Genomic DNA, 20,274 nt, shown 5'->3' with positions numbered 1-20,274 from the left:
AGCCAATTTGCTCAATTTACCTTTAATAAATCTCTCTCTCTCTCTCTCTCTCTCTCTCTCTCTCTCTCTCTCTCTCTCTCTATATATATATATATAAAAGAGGGTATTTCTGTCTGTCATTCCGTCGTACATTTTTTTTTCTTTTACGGAAGGTTTTTTGTAGAGAATAAAAGATGAAAAAAAAACACTTAATTGAACGGTTTAAAAGAGGAGAAAACACGAAAAAAAATGAAAATTTTATTTTGAAATATAGTTTATCTTCAATTTCGACTCTTTAAAATTCAAAATTCAACCGAAAAAATAAAGAGAATATTGAAAAAAGAATTTATGGAACATCATTAGTCATTTTTCCTGATTAAGATTAATTTTAGAATTTTGATGACATGTTTTAAATAGGTTAAAATCCAACCTGCACTTTGTTAGAATATATAACACATTGGACCAAGCTATATTTCTAACACAGACAAATCATTATTTCTTCTAGGTTTTCCAGAACAAAAATTTTAAAATAAATTCAAAAGACATTGAAATAAGATTCAAATTTGATTCTACAGATTTTCTAGATTTGCCAGAATAATTTTTTTGAATTGTAATCATAAAAAGTTTGAAGAAATATTTGTTAATATTCTTCGTCGAAAAAACAGGAGCTAAAATGAAGAATTAAATTAAATTTTTTTTATTATTCTTTACAATAAAACAATAAACAAATACTTGAACATTGATTTAAATTGTCAGGAAAGAAGAGGAAGGAATTTAAAATGTAAAAAGGTATATGTGTTTGAAAATCCTAAAATCATTTTTAAGGCTGTATTTTTTCTCTAAAATTGTCTTTCTGAAAGTTATAAGAAGCAAAGTAAAAAAAAAAAATATATATATTTAAACAAGTGAAGACCAAGTCTTTAAAATATTTTTTGTGATTTTCAAATTCTATTTGAGTTTTGTCTCTCTTAGAATTAAAAATGTCGAACAAAGCGAGACCAGTTTGGTAGTAAATAAATAAAATTTATAAAATAGAGGCAGCTCACTGGTAAGTGCTGCTATTTGAGCTATTTTTAGAACAGGCCAGCGGGCTACTCATCTGGTCCCGCGGACACTACGTTGGTGACCCCTGCTCTAGCCTTTAAAAAGACCCCCTTTTTAGACCAGTTGATCTGCCGTTTATTTTCTTTTTCTCCTCTGCCCCCGTCTCACTTGTGGAGAGGTGGCGGAGGGAGGGGTGAGGGTCACAGCTCCGGTGGCCATGGATGAAGTGCTGGCTGTCCAGAGTCGGGACCTGGGATGGACCGCTTGCCTGTGCATCGGTTGGGGACATCTCTGCGCTGCTGATCCGTCTCCGCTTGGGATGGTTTCCTACTGGTTCCACTATGGACGTGACTCTCGCTACTATATTGGATCCACTATGGACTGGACTCTCACCGTTATGTTGGATCCAAGGTTTCTCATAGTCACTGTCACCGACGTAACACTGGGGTGAGTTTTTCCTTACCCTTATGTGGGCTTTGTACCGCGGATGTCCTTGTGGCTTTTGCAGCCCTTTGAGACACTTGTGATTTAGGGCTATATCAATAAACATTGATTGATTTATTGTATATTTTTGAACTGGAGTGTGCTTAGAAGTATTTTTGGTTAATTTGGACAGAAAAACAAACATAAAAATAACAGCAATTGCATGATACCGCCGCACACATCCTTGGTAGCAAAGATTGCGCCTCCCCCAAATGGCTAGAGAGGAGAGTGCAGTTTTGATGTTTGTACCAGACAACTAAGTCCTCTTTTCAGCTTTGTGAAACATTCATCCATTTTTCCACCGCTTATTTCCTTCTGGGTCGCGGGGGGTGCTGGAGCCTATCTCAGCTACAATCGGGCGGAAGGCGGTGTACGCCCTGGACAAGTCGCCACCTCATCGCAGGGTCAACACAGATAGAAAGACATCATTCACACACACTAGGTGTCTGACTTTATAAATGCATCAGGACTGACAGTTAGGCAGTCATCTGCAGAAGTTCTTTATACTTCGAGAGACTAAATTATTTGACCCTTTTGTACAGGTCTGGCCATCTTGAAGACACAAGAAGAAATGTTTTCCTAGAATGCAAAAGGGCAACAATTGCAACCGGAGTAGGCATTTCTGTGGGAGGCTGTGAGGCCTCCGCCTGCAGGCGCTCAATGCAATATGTGCCCGTAAGATGAAGTCACAAACATCGCAACTGTAGTTGACTCCCACTCGCCGGGCAGCACAAACAGGGCATTATGTGGACGAGTACCAGCTGGTACCACGGGCTCCTCATCCTCCTCAGGACTTCGGTCGGTGCTTCAGAAACCAGGACATGGAACAAAAATTGAAACTTGGGATTGTGGTCTTCAGATGCATCGTCGCCGTCTGCTTTTGTACGCTTTGTTCAGCTCAAAGACGTGAGTAGAGCTCCTATCTCTGGCGAAGGAATCGTGTAGCAAGTGGCGTCAGTAGGATGTCGCTCAGGCTGCTAGGACAGAGATTCAATGTTTCCCACTGTCGCAATAGTGCCCATCTTCTTTGACTTGCAGGGGTTTAAAAATCAATTAGTCAAACATTACATAAAGGGGAACTCTCATGAAATGCTTCTTTGTAGCTATTCAGAGTGTATCTCCTGTAATTTACTCAAAAGAATAAAAGACAACAAACAAAATCACTTGATTAATTTGATGTATTTTAGCCCTGTAGATTAAGAAAATACTGTACTATTTCTGATCTTTGGACACCCCGATCTTAACATGTACCCAAGCTGCTGTGTTGTGTTTGATTGACAGGGATAATTGACATAGTCCTACTGGCTTTCACACATGTGATGTGCACTTACAACTTTTTAGCCTTATGCATATGATTAAATTGTGAATATTATTCATGTTGGGGCTTTTCTCATCATGAGGTTGATGTGTCTTTAAGTTAGAACAGGGGTCTCCAACTCAATTTACCTGGGGGCCACTGGACGCAGAGTCTGGGTGAGGCTGGGCCGCAAGAAAAGTTTTCTTAAAAAAAAATTGCATGTCTAGTTGTATAATGACGTTTCAAGTTGTATTCCTTGTGCAGCGCAACTTTCTTTGTGCAAATAAGACACGTCGGGGTGCCCCTGTGCTCAACAAAGAAATGCTGCATCTTTCACTTTTCCTGGAATAGTCTTTGCACATCACTAACCCTTCACTTCCCTGCAGGCTTTGAAAAAGACATGTTTGGGGTTGTGGAATATATTTGTATTTAGCCGACTCATGGAGAATAATGTTATTTCAGCAATGTGTGTCGTTCCGCTTTTCCTCCCTACAGCAACACGGCGGTCATCGGGAAAGTACTTGAATAGTGAGGGCAAAAAGGTGACGGCTCTCGGAGTGTTATCCGGGGGTCATATAGAAATATATGTAGTATTGATTGTGTGAGGCAATGCAAATTAAACAATAAAAATAACGGTCTGAATTGGTCCAGGTTATCAGGGACTGTTATTACTTATGGACAGGTGTCGCGGTGTGACTGCAGCCAGGCATGTAAGAAAACCCTCGTTTCCATGGCAACGTCTCTGTCGCTTTCACTCATTTGCCGCTTTTCCACTAACACAGGGGTAGGCAACCCAGAACGTTGAAAGAGCCATTTTGGACCCAAATAACAACGCGGTCAAGCGCCATTGATATAAAACTCGCAGGCCTCACTAACATTAAAATATCATATTAAAGTGGGAGCTGCAAAATTGCGGGCCGCGTGTCTGACACCACTGAGTTAGAGTAATACCTAAACTTACAAGCTTAACTGGTTCTGACAGCTCTTGACTCAAACACTTGTATCTAAAATAAATGTTGCTTCTTCTTTGCTGTACTGCACTTCAAACTCATTTTCTTCGTTGCAATGGTTGGGAAACAGATGGCAAATTGTGTAAATATTTAGCTACAAGTTTTTGCTAGAGAGTAAGAACGATTTTTTAGCAGATTTTACGGTGGCAATTGCTACGCCAACTAATGACGGGGATGCTTGTAACTCCAATTTTTGCTTGCAACCTAAAACATAACAATTAGCTTAGAGACATCTCTTATCTTAAAACATTGTCAGAACTTCAAGCTTTCCGGAGAAAGTTGACATTTCTCTGCCACAACTTTAGAAACCTGGGTCCCCGGAATAAAAATGCGAGAGGGCCAGGCATCGTGCAAAAAGCCTGAGCTGTCAACTTGATGTCTAGTGCAAATTCTTACGTTGTCAGGATTGTAAGGTTTGCCGATACACTTGCACAGCCACACCTGCTGGCCTCCATTGCACATGTATTACAACGTGATGGTTGACCAGCGGTAATCAGTGACCACTGCTCAGTACCAATTGTCACTTTGTCTTAAAAAAGCAACCATGAAGTGTTTTTTTTGATGTACAAACCCTGTTTCCATATGAGTTGGGAAATTGTAATAGATGTAACTATAAACAGAATACAATGATTTGAAAATCATTTTCAATCCATATTCAGTTGAATGCACTACAAACACAACATATTTGATGTTCAAACTGATAAAAAAATTTTTGGGTGCAAATAATCATTAACTTTAGAATCTGATGCCAGCAACATGTGACAAAGAAGTTGGGAAAGATGGCAATAAATACTGATAAAGTTGAGGAATGCTCATCAAACACTTATTTGGAACATCCCACAGGTGTGCAGGCTAATTGGGAACAGGTGGGTGCCATGATTGGGTATATAAACAGCTTCCCAAAAAATGCTCAGTCTTTCACAAGAAAGGATGGGGCGAGTTACACCCCTTTGTCCACAACTGCATGAGCAAATAGTCAAACAGCTTAAGAACAAAGTTTCTCAAAGTGCAATTGCAAGACATTTTCGAGATTTCAACATCTACGGTCCATAATATCATCCAAAGATTCAGAAAATCTTCAGAAATCACACCACGTAAGAGGCATTACCGTAAACTAACATTGAATGACCGTGACCTTCGATCCCTCAGACGGCATTGTATCAAAACCGACATCAATCTCTAAAGCATATCACCACATGGAACACTTCAGAAAACCACTGTCACTAAATACAGTTCGTCGCTACATCTGTAAGTGCAAGTTAAAGCTCTACTATGCAAAGCGAAAGTCATTTATCAACAACATCCAGAAACGCCGCCGGCTTCTCTGGGCCTGAGATCATCTAAGATGGACTGATGCAAAGTGGAAAAGTTTTCTGTGGTCTGACGAGTCCACATTTCAATTTGTTTTTGGAAATATTCGACATCATGTCATCCGGACCAAAGGGGAAGCGAACCATCCAGACTGTTATCGACGCAAATTTCAAAAGCCTGCATCTGTGATGGTATGGGGGTGCATTACTGCCCAAGGCATGGGTAACTTACACATCTGTGAAGGCATCATTAATGCTGAAAGGTACATACAGGTTTGGAACCACATATGCTGCCATCTATGCGCCGTCTTTTTCATGGACGCCACTGCTTATTTCTGCAAGACAGCGTGGCTTCATAAAAAAAGAGTGCGGGTAATTTCCTTGCCTGTCTGCAGTCCAGACCTGTCTCCCATTGAAAATGTGTGGCGCATTATGAAGCGTAAAATACGACAGCTGAGACCTCGGACTGTTGAACGACTGAAACTCTACATAAAACAAGAATGGGAAATAATTCCACTTTCAAAGCTTCAACAATTAGTTTATTCTGTTCCCAAACGTTTATTGAGTGTTGTTAAAAGAAAAGATGATGTAACACAGTAGTGAACATGCCCTTTCCCAACTACTTTGGCACGTGTTGCAGCCATGAAATTGTAAGTTAATTATTATTTGCAAAAAAAAAGATATATTTATATATTATGAGTTTGAACATCAAATATCTTGTTTTTGTAGTGCATTCAACTGAATATGGGTTGTAAAGGATTTCCAAATCATTTTATTCCGTTTATATTTACATCTAAAACAATTTCCCAACTCGTACGGAAACGGTAATTAGTGCTTGCAAAACGCTGACGAGTGTTGCTAAATCACATTGCATATATAATATTTGCATCTTCTCCTCCCAGTATTGCAGGAGATTTGATGACGAGCATATATTGCACAAATTAATGAAGATAGCGATGCAAAAATCAATTGCATTCCTTTTTTTGCTCACTTAACAGACGCAATCCACTTTGCACACGTTGAGTAGATCAACTTTGCGTGTGCTATCAAGATTGCAAATGTTTTAGTACATGCAAACCTTTAGTAAACAGGTCCAAATAATGTATGAGCATAATTTGTTGTAAATTATATACATTTTTGGGGTAATAAGAGTCACCCACATGTGCCCCCAACTCTTCTAAATAACGTTTTACATATCATTACAGCGGGCAGCACGGCGTAGGAGGGGTTAGTGCGTCTGCCTCACAATACGAAGGTCCTGAGTTCAATCCCGGGCTCTGGATCTTTCTGCGTGGAGTTTGCATGTTCTCCCCGTGACTGCGGGGGTTCCCTCCGGGTACTCCGGCTTCCTCCCACCTTTTTGATTGATTGATACTTTTATTAGTAGATTGCACAGTTTAGTACATATTCCGTACAATTGACCACTAAATGGTAACACCCGAATACATTTTTCAACTTGTTTAAGTCGGGGTCCATGTTAATCAATTCATGGTACAAATATATACTATCAGCATAATACAGTCATCACACAGGTTAATCATCATAGTATGTACATTGAATTATTTACAATTTGGGGGGTGGGATGAGGAGCTTTGGTTGATATCAGTACTTCAGTCAACAACAATTGCATCAACAGAGAAATGTGGACATTGAAAATGTGTAGGTCTTATTTAGCAGGATATGTACAGCCAGCAGAGAACATAGTGAGTTCAGATAGCATAAGAACAGGTACAGTATATACATTAGAAGTACATTTGATTATTTACATTAGGTTGTTTATAATCCGGTGAGATGGGATGTGAATGGAGGAGGGTATTAGTAAAGTGTTGAAGTTGCCAGGAGGTGTTGTTTTAGAGCGGGTTTGAAGGAATATAGAGATGCACTTACTTTTACACCTGTTGGGAGTGCATTCCACATTGATGTGGCATTGAAAGAGAATGAGTTAAGACCTTTGTTGGATCGGAATCTGGGTTTAACGTGGTTTGTGGAGCTCCCCCTGATGTTGTGGTTATGGCGGTCATTTACGTTAAGGAGTAGTTTGACATGTACTTCGGTATCAAGGAGGTGTAGCGGATTTTATAGACTAGGCTCAGTGCAAGTTGTTTTACTCTGTCCTCCACCCTGAGCCAGCCCACTTTGGACATGCACCTGGGGATAGGTTGATTGGCAACACTAAATTGGCCCTAGTGTGTGAATGTTGTCTATCTGTGTTGGCCCTGCGATGAGGTGGCCACTTGTCCAGGGTGTACTCCGCCTTCCGCCCGAATGCAGCTGAGATAGGCTCCAGCGACCCCAAAAAGGGACAAGCGGTAGAAAATGGATGGATATCATTGCATCAACTATCTTTTCAAATGAGTTAAGCACAACTTTACCTCCGGTCCCCTTGCCTGTTTTGGCCACATCCATTTACTTCACCTTCTTCCTGATGTAGTACTAATTTGTGTCTTATATCTTCCTGTGTGCAATTCTCTGACTCCACAGCATTGACAGCCTTGCACACTTGATCCCACTCAACCCTCTTTAATTCGCTAGAAACACCAGAGGACAGCCAAAAAGCGTATTTTGGCAAACCTTCAATTTAGCCAGGAGCACCTACTCCTTGTCTGTGAATTCCCTTTATTTTTGCCCTCTTGCTGATTATCTTTGTGTCTTTTTTATTGTGCAGAATTTGGGATCTCAGGCGCATGCTAATTTAAATAAAAGTTGCACATTTAAATTGGGGCATGGACAGGGAGTGGTCGGCTGTGACTCAAATTGAGCACTCAATTCCACATTGATTAGAATGTAAAAAAGAAATGTGCTTGGATTAATTTGAGCACAAACATCTAAAAACTGTCTGTACGTACCATGTTCTCTGGATTTGAGGGTATCCCATTTTTCTTTATACATGAGGGCCCTGCATGGAAGTATCATTTGCAAACCTGTATCTCAGGCTTTGCGTGTGTAATCCAATTTCTGTGCATGTGTACTAATGTGTGTGTCTGTATATTAATCCAAGTGTGTATTCAGATCCGCGTACGTGTTTTAAGTTGTCTGTCTGACCCTAATCCGAGAGAACCCTCAATATGCTCTCTTCTCTGGCAAATCATGTAGATGCCCATATCGGCTGTTCAGATTTACTTTACAAAAGAGAAGTGTAAGATACTTCTCTTGTTGCCTTATTTGTATTTACCTTTATTAAATGTATTTACATTATCATTTGGTGCAGCCGGGCTGGAGCAGGAGGGGATAGAAATAGGCAAAAAAGGAAGAAAGAGGGGGAAATTGTGGGGACAAGAGGGGGATTAGACAGAGAGACAAAAACAACAATAGCAAACAGAACAATAGAACAACACCAGCACATACGATATGTACAAATGATGATAAAAGTGATAGCAAAGAAGCAGCTAGGGAAATAAATAATAACACAGAAATGACAATGAGCATTTTTACACTACAACTGGAGCAATACAAATACCAATAGAAATAGCGCTATTGATAATGAACAATACCAATAATTGACCTGTATTATCCACAATACAGTTGTTCAAATGCAACAATACCTATACATAATGATAACCAGAGATAAAAAAAAGGAATACCGAAAAATGGAGGGGAAGAGAGAGAGGCAACCTATATTAATCTTGTAGATTGTTATAGTGACAATGGGTTAAGCTTTATCAGTGTGCCATGTGTTACGCAGTTTACCCTAGGGCAAGGGTTGGGAACCTTTTTGGCTGAGAGAGCCATGGAAGCCAAATATTTTAAAATATATTTACGTGAGAGCCATATAATATTTTTTTTAACACTGAATACAATTAAATGTGTGCATTTTTTTGTAAAACCAACATTAGGGTATAACACGTGTTTTTAATAACATTTTTATTTTTAAACTAGCTAATAATGAATGAAATACGTCTTACTATTCTTGAGTTCTTGAACAGGTGCGGTAGAAAATGAATGGATGGATAAAAATGCATGATAATTTTTTATATTTTGAACGTTATTTTTTAACACTGATTACTAGTGGAATTACTCATTACTTATTGTGTTTAGCAATATCAGCTAAAATTAATCTGAGAGCCAGATGCTGTCATCAAAAGAGTCACATCTGGCTCTAGAGCCATAGGTTCCCCACCCCTACCCTAGGGCAATAACGTTAATATATGTTTGATGAAACGTGATTATGTGCATGAGTGTATGTATGAATATGTTCTTGTATGTGTGCAGAATGTGTCTATGAATGTTTGTACAGTATGTTTGTTTGTTTGTATATGTATGTTTGTTTAGGCTCTCTATTTACACGTGACTTTTACACTTCGGCCGTGTAAAAGTTGAGCATGTGCATCCAGATTCGTGAGCCTGTAATACAATGTGTGCGCGTGCATTCGGAAGTGCGTGCGTCTAATACAATCTGCGTGTGTGTATCTGAGATGTTCCTACATTTAACCAACTACGGAAGACACCACCCAATTTAAACCAATCAGAAACAACATATAGTTGAAGTGTGTGAAAGAGCGATGCCATGAGTCCCCTTACGTTGTTATTTTTTTTTTGGTTTATTTCACTTATCACAATTTTGTCCTATTCAGCTATTCAGTAAATTATAATGTTGATGTGGATGACCATACAGTCATGGTCAAAAGTTTACATCAGGGGTCACCAACACGGTGCCTGCAGGCACCAGGTAGCCCGTAAGGACCAGATGAGTCGCCCGCTGGCCTGTTCTAAAAATAGCTCAAATAGCAGCACTTACCAGTGAGCTGCCTCTATTTTTTAAATAATATTTATTTACTAGTAAGCTGGCCCCGCTTTGCTCGACATTTTTAATTCTTAGAGAGACAAAACTCAAATAGTATTTGAATATCCAAGAAAATATTTTAAAGACTTGGTCTTCACTTGTTTAAATAAATTAATTTATTTTTTTACTTTGCTTCTTATAACTTTCAGAAAAACAATTTTAGAGAAAAAATACAACCTTAAAAATGGTTTTAGGATTTTTAAACAAATAACTTTTTAAATTCCTTCCTCTTCTTTCCTGACAATTTAAATCAATGTTCAAATATTTTTTTTTTTTTTGTTGTAAAGAATAATAAATACATTTTAATTTAATTCATTTGGGCTGCTGTTTTTCGAAGAAGAATATTTGTAAAATATTTCTTCAAATAATTCTGGCAAATCTAGAAAATCTGTAGAATCAAATTTAAATCTTATTTTTTTGAAAAGCAAAGGCTACTGGAATATAAAAAAAAATGTCAATATTCAATAAAAAAAATACTTTATTTGAAAACATGTCCAAATATTTATTCTAGGCTATTTATGCAATATAAAAAACATTGTGAAAAACTGCATTCATTATTCGGTATTTGGCCTTCGGCCAAGCGTTTAAATTTTATTCGGCTTCGGCTTCGGCCACAAATTTTCATTTCGGTGCATCCCTAGAATTAAGTCTTCCTTCATTTGTTACCAGAGCCGCACCTTCTTTCTCTCGTGCGGCTACGTTAGCAGCTAACGTAGCCCAGTCTGCTACCTCTTTGCTCTGCGAGGGCGTATTCGTATGTGACGTATGACGTGACAGTAAGTGACGTATGTAAGAATGTGCGCCTGCTTGTCTGTGAGAAGGAAAGACAGGAAAGAGTGAAAAGAGTGTACGCCCACAGCTAAAAGAGACTGCGTGAGAACGTATACTCGAATATTACGATATAGTCATTTTCTATATCGCACAGAGACAAACCCGCGATATATCGTATATATCGCCCAGCCCTAGTAGTCGGCCTAATATTGAACAAAAACAGGGCAGAGGTTTTGTTTATGATATAGATTTAATAGGGACGGCGTGGCACAGTGGGAGAGTGGCTGCGCGCAACCCGAGGGTCTCTGGTTCAATCCCCACCTAGTACCAACCAAGTCACGTCCATTGTGTCCTGAGCAAGACACTTCACCCCTGCTCCTGATGGGTGCTGGTTAGCGCCTTGCATGGCAGCTCCCTCCATCAGTGTGTGAATGCGGAAGTAGTGTCAAAGCACTTTGAGTACCTTGAAGGTAGAAAAGCGCTATACAAGTACAACCCATTTATCATTTATCATTTATTTCAAAGTATTTTGAATTTCTTTTAAAATTTTTGTTGTGGAAAATCTAGAAGAAATTATGATTTGCCTTTGTTAGAAATATAGCTTGCTCCTATGTGTTATATATTATAACAAAGTGCAGATTGGATTTTAACCTATTTAAAACATGTCATCAAAATTAAAAAAAATAATCTTAATCAGGAAAAATTACTACTGATGTTCCATAAATTCTTTTTTTTGTATTTTTTCAAAAAGATTCGAATTACCTAGTTTTTGTCAATTTTATTTCGGTTGAAATTTGAATTTTAAAGAGTCGAAATTGAAGATAAACTGTTTCAAAGTGTATTTTTTTTTGTTGTTGTGTGTTTTCTTCTCTTTTAAACCGTTCAATTAAGTGTTTTTTTCATCATTTATTCTCTGCAAAAAACCTTCCGTAAAAGGAAAAACATGTACGACGGAACGGCAGACATAAATACCCTTTTTTCAATATATAGATATATATATATATATATATATATATACTGTATATATATATATAGATTTATTTATTAAAGGTAAATTGAGCAAATTGGCTATTTCTGGCAATTTATTTAAGTGTGTATCAAACTGGTAGCCTTTCGCATTAATCAGTACCCAAGAAGTAGCTCTTGGTTTCAAAAACATTGGTTACCCATGGTTTACATAAACTTGTAAAGAACATAATGTCATGGCTGAGTTTCCAAGAATTTCTGCAACTCTTATTTTTTTTGTGATAGAGTGATTGTAGCACACAAAAAACATTCAAGAAGTTTGGTTCTTTTATGAATTTTCTTATGGGTCAACTGAAAATGTGACCAAATCTGCAGGGTCAAAATTATACATAGAGCAATGTTAATATTTGGTCACATGTCCCTTGGCAAGTTTTACTGCAATAAGGCGCTTTTGGTAGCCATTTACAAGCTTCTGGCAAGCTTCTGGTTGAAATTTTGACCACTTCTCTTGACCAACAGCTCAATTTTTGTTTCATCTGACATCACATGGACAAAGATAAGACCTTCTGGAGTAAAGTTCTGTGGTCATATGAAACACAAATTGAGCTGTTTGGCCACAATACCCAGCAATATGTTTGGAGGAGAAAAGGTGAGGCCTTTAATCCCAGGAACACCAAACCTACCGTCAAGCTTGGTGGTGGTCGTATTAGGATGTGAGCCTGTTTTGCTGCCAATGGAACTGGTGCTTTACAGAGAGTAAATGGGACAATGGAAAAGGAGGATTACTTACAAATTCTTCAGGACAACCTAAAATCATTAGCCCAGAGGTTGGGTCCTGGGTGCATTTGGGTGTTCCAACAGGACAATGACCCCAAACACACGTCAAAAGTGGTAAAGGAATGGCTAAATCAGGCTAAAATTAAGGTTTTAGAATGGCCTTTCCAAAGTCCTAACCTAAACGTGTGGACAATGCTGAAGAAACAAGTCCATGTCAGAAAAACAACAAATTTAGCTAAACAGCACCAATTGTGTTAAGAGGAGTGTTCATAAATTCAACCAGAAGCTTGACAGAAACTTGTGGATGGCTACTAAAAAGCACCTTATTGCAGTGAAACTTGCCAAGGGACATGTAACCAAATATGAACATTGCTGATGTATACTTTTGACCCAGTAGATTTTGTCACATTTTCAGTAGACCCATAATAAATTCATAAAACAACCAAACTTCATGAATGTTTTTTGTGACAAACAAGTATGTGCTCCAATCACTCTATCACACACAAAAAAAGGTTGTAGAAATGATTGGAAATTCAATACAGCCATGACATTATGTTCTTTACGAGTGTATGTAAACTTTTGATCATGACTGTATCTGCTGTACAGATTTACTTTACAAAAGAGAAGTGTGCGATACTTCTCTTGTTGCCTTTTTTGAATTTGATTTAAATGGATAGAAAGAAGAAAAAGAGGAAGACGGAGGGGGAAATTGCTGGGACTAGAGGGGGGTAATACAGAAAGACAATAACAATGACTACAACAACATAACAGCATCAGCAAATACGATTTGTAGAAATATAATACGAAGAGTGATAGCAAAGAAGCAGTTATTGAAGTAAATATTAATAATATGTCCTCTTTTGCGGGGCTGTCCGGGTGGAGTTTCTTGAATGCCTCAAGTGTCCGACATTTTAAGTTAGGGTTGCGTGTATTTTCAATGTACGTTCAGTGTTAAGAAGGGGTTGAAAACAGAACAAATTGTGAACACATCAGCATTCGTGAGGGAGGGGCAGAGACAGAGAGAGCGAAAGTTATGATAAACGCGCATGCTACGCCAGGCTCTGCTTTTTACCCATAGATTTATCAGATTAAATTTTTTTTTATCTATAGCAGGGGTGTCAAAAGTGTGCCCCGGAGGCCATTTGCGGTCCACAGCAATTGTTTTAAAGGGGAACATTATCAACAGACCAATGTAAGCATCAATATATACCTTGATGTTGCAGAAAAAAGACCATATATTTTCTTATCCGATTTCCGAACTTTAAATGGGTGAATTTTGGCGAATTAAACGCCTTTCTATTGTTCGCTCTCCCTAGGTAGTCAATCCCCCATTTTCTCAAACACATTACAAACATCGAGTCTAATCAGCTCTGTTATTTTCCGTTTTTTCGACTGTTTTCCGTACTTTGGAGACATCATGCCTCGTCGGTGTGTTGTCGGAGGGTGTAACAACACGATCAGGGACGGATTCAAGTTGATTTACGTGGAGTGTGCATCGATTAGCACGGCATGCTAATCGTTTGGTCTGCACATTTTACCAGCGATGCTACGACAGACATGGCACAGAGATGTATGGATATACTGCGACACTCAAAGCAGATGCATTTCCAACGATAAAGTCAACAAAATCACTAAGGTGAGTTTTGTTGATGTTATTGACTCATGCGCTAATCAGACATATTTGGTCACAGCATGACTGCCAGCTAGTTGATGCTTACATGCTATTTAGGCAAACTGTATGTACATTTGTAGCTATATTTGCATCCGGCCTTTCACTCCACCCACATTTAATGCCAAAGAAACACTTACCAATCGACCGATTTAAGTTGCTCCTGCACATTTTACCGGCGATGCTACGACAGACATGGCACAGAGATGTATGGATACCCTGCAACACTCAATCGTTGGTTAGAAGGCGATCGCCGAATAGCTTCAATAGCCATTCGCTCAATAGCTTCAGTTTCTTCTTCAATTTCGTTTTCGCTATCTGCCTCCATACTCCAGCCATCCGTTTCAATACATGCGTAATCTGTTGAATCGCTTAAGCCGCTGAAATCCGAATCTGAGTCCGAGCTAATGTTGCTATATCTTGCTGTGCTATCCGCCATGTTGGCATCACTAAATGACATGACAGGAAAATGGACGATGGATTTAAAGATAGCGAAAATTAGGCACTTTAAAGCCTTTTTTCGAGATATTCCATGATGGGTAAAATTTTCAAAAAAACTTCGAAAAATAAAATAAGCCACTGGGAACTGATTTTTATTGGTTTTAACTCTTCTGAAATTGTGATAATGTTCCTCTTTAAAGGCCCACGGCACATTCTAAAAATACTAATAAAATAAACAAAATCATAAACAAAAGAGAAATAAAAAAGCTTAAAGGCTACATGGAATTTAGAAAAAGTTGCAACGTTGTCTAATAAAACAAAGCTGTTTTTTTTTTTCAAACTCATTGCTCAAAACATAATATTGAATCAAAATCAATATTGATTATGATATGAATATGATATTTATTGACCTATCCAAGGTTCCGATTACTTCACAACAAATATTCCACTAAGAAAAATATTTTTGGTGGAAGATTTAGCAAATTTGGTAAATAAATAACCAAAAAATGTATATTTTTTTGTTTTCTTACTGTTCCGAAAATGAACCGAACCGTGACCTCTGAACCGAGGTAGGTACCGAACCGAAATATTTGTGTACCGTTAAACCCCTAATGAACAACGAATAAAAAAAGTTGTCTATCTGCCTTTGCCTTTCCTTATACTCGCCACTAGTTGGGGCCTTGCAGCCACTGATCATGTTATTCTGCCTGGACGTCAACAACGATGGACCACGCTCAAAAACTTGCTCAGAGCTGCCAGGCTTCATGCTTTATCGTGACAGTCATGCACTTTAACCCTTTCACACTTGACATCCCTCACGCTTATATTCCCCATTCACTATATATTTTTACATATTATTAAACTTTGGTTTTTGCAGCTTGCCGTAGTTTGAGTAACTCTGATTGATTGATCAAAATCCACCGTGCCTACATTTAACCAACCTCGGAATTGATTGATTGATCGATTGATTGAAACTTTTATTAGTAGATTGCAATCAAAAACAACCTTGGCGTCTTGGCGTCTCTCTTTCACACCTCTCAGCTGTACTTTGCTTCTGATTGGTTTAAATTGGGTGGTGTCTTCCGTGGTTGGTTAAATGTAGGCACACCTCAGGTACGCACACACAGATTGTATTACACGCTCACGAATCAGGATGCGCTCACTCAAATCGTACATGGCAGAAGTGTCGCAAAAGTTACTTGTAAAAAAAGACAGCCAATGGAGGGTTGCTGCTTCTCGTAGGTCGCGCATGCGCAAATTATATTACACGCTTGCCAGTCTGAATGCAGGCGCTGAAGTTGTATTACAGGCTCACAAATCTGGATGCACGCGCTCAACTCTTACACCGCAGAAGCTGGTCGAGGATTATTTTTGATTAGGGACAGACAGACAACTTAAAACGCTCGTACACGGATCTAAAGAACTTGTACGTGGATCTAAATACACACACTCGGATTGATATACAGACACACACATTAGTACTCATGCATGCAAAATAAATTACACATGCACTGATTGATATACACGTTTTGCAGTGGTGTGCCTTTAGGGCCAGCAAAGCCTTCTCTACTGGCCTAACATAGCTAGAAATCATGATCATAATTAAAGGGGAACATTATCACCAGGCCTATGTAAGCATCAATATATACCTTGATGTTGCAGTAAAAAGACCATATTTTTTTTAACCGATTTCCGTACTCTAAATGGGTGAATTTTGGCGAATTAAACGCCTTTCTATTTATCGCTCTCGTAGCTATGACGTCAGAATGTGACGTCACCTAGGTAATAAAGCCGCCATTTTCTCAAACACATTACAAACAACGCGTCTCAGCTCTGTTATTTTCGTTTTTTTCAACTATTTTCTGGAACCTTGAAGACAACCTGCCTCGTCGGTGTGTTGTTGGAGGGTATAACAACACTAACAGGGAAGGATTCAAGTTGCATCACTGGCCCAAAGATGCGAAAGTAGCAAGAAATTGGATGAAATTTGTTCAAAATACGAGGGTGTGGGGAAAGCCGACGAAATGATCAGTCGTTTGTTCTGTACACTTTAGCGATGAAAGCTATGCTACTACAGAGATGGCAAGATTGTGTGGATATCCTGCGACACTTAAAGCAGATGTATTTCCAACGATAAAGTCAAAGAAATTGAATGTGCCGGAGTGTCTGCACATTTTACCGGCGGTGCTAAGGCAGACATGGTACAGAGATGTATGGATGACTTGCAGATGCATTTGCAACGATAAAGTCAACAAAATCACAAAGGGGAGTTTTGTTGATGTTGTTGACTTATGTGCTAATCAGACATATTTGGTCGCGGCATGACTGCCAGCTAATCGATGCTAACATGCTATTTAGGCTAGTTGTATGTACATTTGAAACTATATTTACATCCAGCGTTTCCCTCCACCCACATTTAATGCCAAACAAACACTTACCAATAGATGGATTTAAGTTGATCCACTGTCACAAGATGTGAGACTTCCGATCCTTGGTCCGCACATTTTACCGGCGATGCTAAGGAAAACATGGCCGAATAGCGTCAATAGCTATTCGCTCATTAGCTTCAGTTTCTTCTTCAATTTTGTTTTCGCTATCTGCCTCCGTACTCCAACCATCCGTTTCAATACATGCGTAATCTGTTGAATTGCTTAAACCGGTGAAATCCGAGTCTGAATCCGAGCTAATGTCGCTATATCTGGCTGTGCTATCCGTATTGGCATCACAGGATGACGTCACAGGAAAATGGACGATGGCGTCACAGATAGCGAAAATCAGGCACTTTAAAGCTTTTTTTAGGGATATTCTGGGATAGGTAAAATCTGAGCTGCTACCTCCTCTCTGAGCTGCTACCTTACCGTGGTAGAGGAGTTTGCGTGTCCCAATGATCCTAGGAGCTATGTTGTCTGGGGGCTTTCATGCCCCCTGGTAGGGTCTCCCAAGACAAACAGGTCCTAGGTGAGTGATCAGACAAAGAGCAGCTCAAAGACTTCTATGGAATTACAACTAAATGAACTCAGATTTCCCTCGCCCGGACGCGGGTCACCGGGGCCCCGCTCTGGAGCCAGGCCCGGAGTTGGGGCACGATGGCGAGCGCCTGGTGGCCGGGCCTGTCCCCATGGGGCCCGGCCGGGCACAGCCCGAAGAGGCAACGTGGGTCATCCCTCCAAAGGGCTCACCACTCATAGGAGGGGCCATAGAGGTCGGGTGCATTGTGAGCTGGGCGGCAGCCGAAGGCATGGCACTTGGCGGTCCGATCCTCGGCTACAGAAGCTAGCTCTTGGGACGTGGAACGTCACCTCACTGGGGGGGAAGGAGCCTGGGCTAGTCCGCGAGGTAGAGAAGTTCCGGCTGGATATAGTCGGACTCACCTCGACGCACAGCAAGGGCTCTGGAACCAGTTCTCTCGAGAGGGACTGGACCCTCTTCCACTCTGGCGTTGCCGGCAGTGAGAGGCGACGGGCTGGGGTGGCAATTCTCGTTGCCCCCCGGCTCAAAGCCTGCACGTTTGAGTTCAACCCAGTGGACGAGAGGGTAGCTTCCCTTCGCCTTCGGGTGGGGGGACGGGTCCTGACTGTTGTTTGTGCTTATGCACCAAACAGCAGTTCGGAATACCCACCCTTTTTGGGTACACTCGAGGGAGTACTGGAAAGTGCTCCCCCGGGTGATTCCCTTGTCCTACTGGGGGACTTCAACGCTCATGTTGGCAACGACAGTGAAACTTGGAGAGGCGTGATTGGGAAGAATGGTCGCCCGGATCTAAACCCGAGTGGTATTTTGTTATTGGACTTTTGTGCTCGTCACGGATTGTCCATAACAAACACCATGTTCAAACATAAGGGTGTCCATATGTGCACTTGGCACCAGGACACCCTAAGCCGCAGTTCCATGATCGACTTTGTAGTTGTGTCATCGGATTTGCGGCCTTATGTTTTGGACACTCGGGTGAAGAGAGGGGCGGAGCTTTCTACCGATCATCACCTGGTGGTGAGTTGGCTGCGATGGTGGGGGAGGATGCAGGACAGACCTGGCAGGCCCAAGCGCATTGTGAGGGTCTGCTGGGAACGTCTGGCAGAGTCTCCTGTCAGAGAGAGTTTCAATTCACACCTCCGGGAGAACTTTGAACATGTCACGTGGGAGGTGCGGGACATTGAGTCCGAGTGGACCATGTTCCGAACCTCTATTGTCGAGGCGGCTGATTGGAGCTGTGGCCGCAAGGTTGTTGGTGCCTGTCGTGGCGGTAATCCCAGAACCCGTTGGTGGACACCAGCAGTGAGGGATGCCGTCAAGCTGAAGAAGGAGTCCTATCGGGTTCTTTTGGCTCATAGGACTCCGGAGGCAGTGGACGGGTACCGACGGGCCAAGCGGTGTGCAGCTTTAGCGGTCGCGGAGGCAAAAACTCGGACATGGGAAGAGTTCGGGGAAGCCATGGAAAACGACTTCTGGACGGCTTCGAAGCGATTCTGGACCACCATACGCCGCCTCAGGAAGGGGAAACAGTGCACTATCAACACCGTATATGGTGCGGATGGTGTTCTGCTGACTTCGACTGCGGATGTTGTGGATCGGTGGAGGGAATACTTCGAAGACCTCCTCAATCCCACCAACACGTCTTCCTTTTAGGAAGCGGTGCCTGGGGAATCTGTGGTGGACTCTCCTATTTCTGGGGCTGAGGTCGCTGAGGTAGTTAAAAAGCTCCTCGGCGGCAAGGTGGATGAGATCCGCCCGGAGTTCCTTAAGGCTCTGGATGCTGTGGGGCTGTCTTGGTTGACAAGACTCTGCAGCATCGCGTGGACATCGGGGGCGGTACCTCTGGATTGGCAGACCGGGGTGGTGGTCCCTCTCTTTAAGAAGGGGGACCGGAGGGTGTGTTCCAACTATCGTGGGATCACACTCCTCAGCCTTCCCGGTAAGGTTTATTCAGGTGTACTGGAGAGGAGGCTTCGCCGGATAGTCGAACCTCGGATTCAGGAGGAACAGTGTGGTTTTCGTCCTGGTCGTGGAACTGTGGACCAGCTCTATACTCTCAGCAGGGTTCTTGAGGGTGCATGGGAGTTTGTCCAACCAATCTACATGTGCTTTGTGGACTTGGAGAAGGCATTTGACCGTGTCCCTCGGGAAGTCCTGTGGGGAGTGCTCAGAGAGTATGGGGTACCGGACTGTCTTATTGTGGCAGTCCGCTCCCTGTATGATCAGTGTCAGAGCTTGGTCCGCATTGCTGGCAGTAAGTCGGACACGTTTCCAGTGAGGGTTGGACTCCGCCAAGGCTGTCCTTTGTCACCGATTCTGTTCATAACTTTTATGGACAGAATTTCTAGGCGCAGCCAAGGCGTTGAGGGGATCCGGTTTGGTGGCCACGGGATTGGGTCTCTGCTTTTTGCAGATGATGTAGTCCTGATGGCTTCATCTGGCCGGGATCTTCAGCTCTCACTGGATCGGTTCGCAGCCGAGTGTGAAGCGACCGGAATGAGAATCAGCACCTCCAAGTCCGAGTCCATGGTTCTCGCCCGGAAAAGGGTGGAGTGCCATCTCCGGGTTGGGGAGGAGACCCTGCCCCAAGTGGAGGAGTTCAAGTACCTAGGAGTCTTGTTCACGAGTGGGGGAAGAGTGGATCGTGAGATCGACAGGCGGATCGGTGCGGCGTCTTCAGTAATGCGGACGTTGTATCGATCCGTTGTGGTGAAGAAGGAGCTGAGCCGGAAGGCAAAGCTCTCAATTTACCGGTCGATCTACGTTCCCATCCTCAC

The 20,274-nt window shown here is 41.4% G+C and overlaps 1 protein-coding gene across 1 annotated transcript in view; it reads left to right on the top strand.

Annotated features, from left to right (window-relative positions):
* The first annotated feature begins 818 nt into the window (after nt 1-818).
* Nucleotides 819-20,274, top strand: part of cdhr5a (cadherin-related family member 5a) — a 66,512-nt gene continuing 47,056 nt past the window's right edge. Inside the window, exon 1 of the mRNA XM_061887163.1 lies at nt 819-2,412. Coding sequence (XP_061743147.1) covers nt 2,328-2,412 — 85 coding nt within the window. The 5' untranslated portion in view covers nt 819-2,327. The remainder of the gene's footprint in view (nt 2,413-20,274) is intronic.

This window comes from Nerophis ophidion, linkage group LG25 (assembly GCF_033978795.1).
Source record: "Nerophis ophidion isolate RoL-2023_Sa linkage group LG25, RoL_Noph_v1.0, whole genome shotgun sequence".
Classification (NCBI taxonomy): Eukaryota; Metazoa; Chordata; class Actinopteri; order Syngnathiformes; family Syngnathidae; genus Nerophis; species Nerophis ophidion.
The sequence above is the reverse complement of the archived record's forward strand: the minus strand, read 5'-3'. Positions and strand labels throughout refer to the sequence as shown.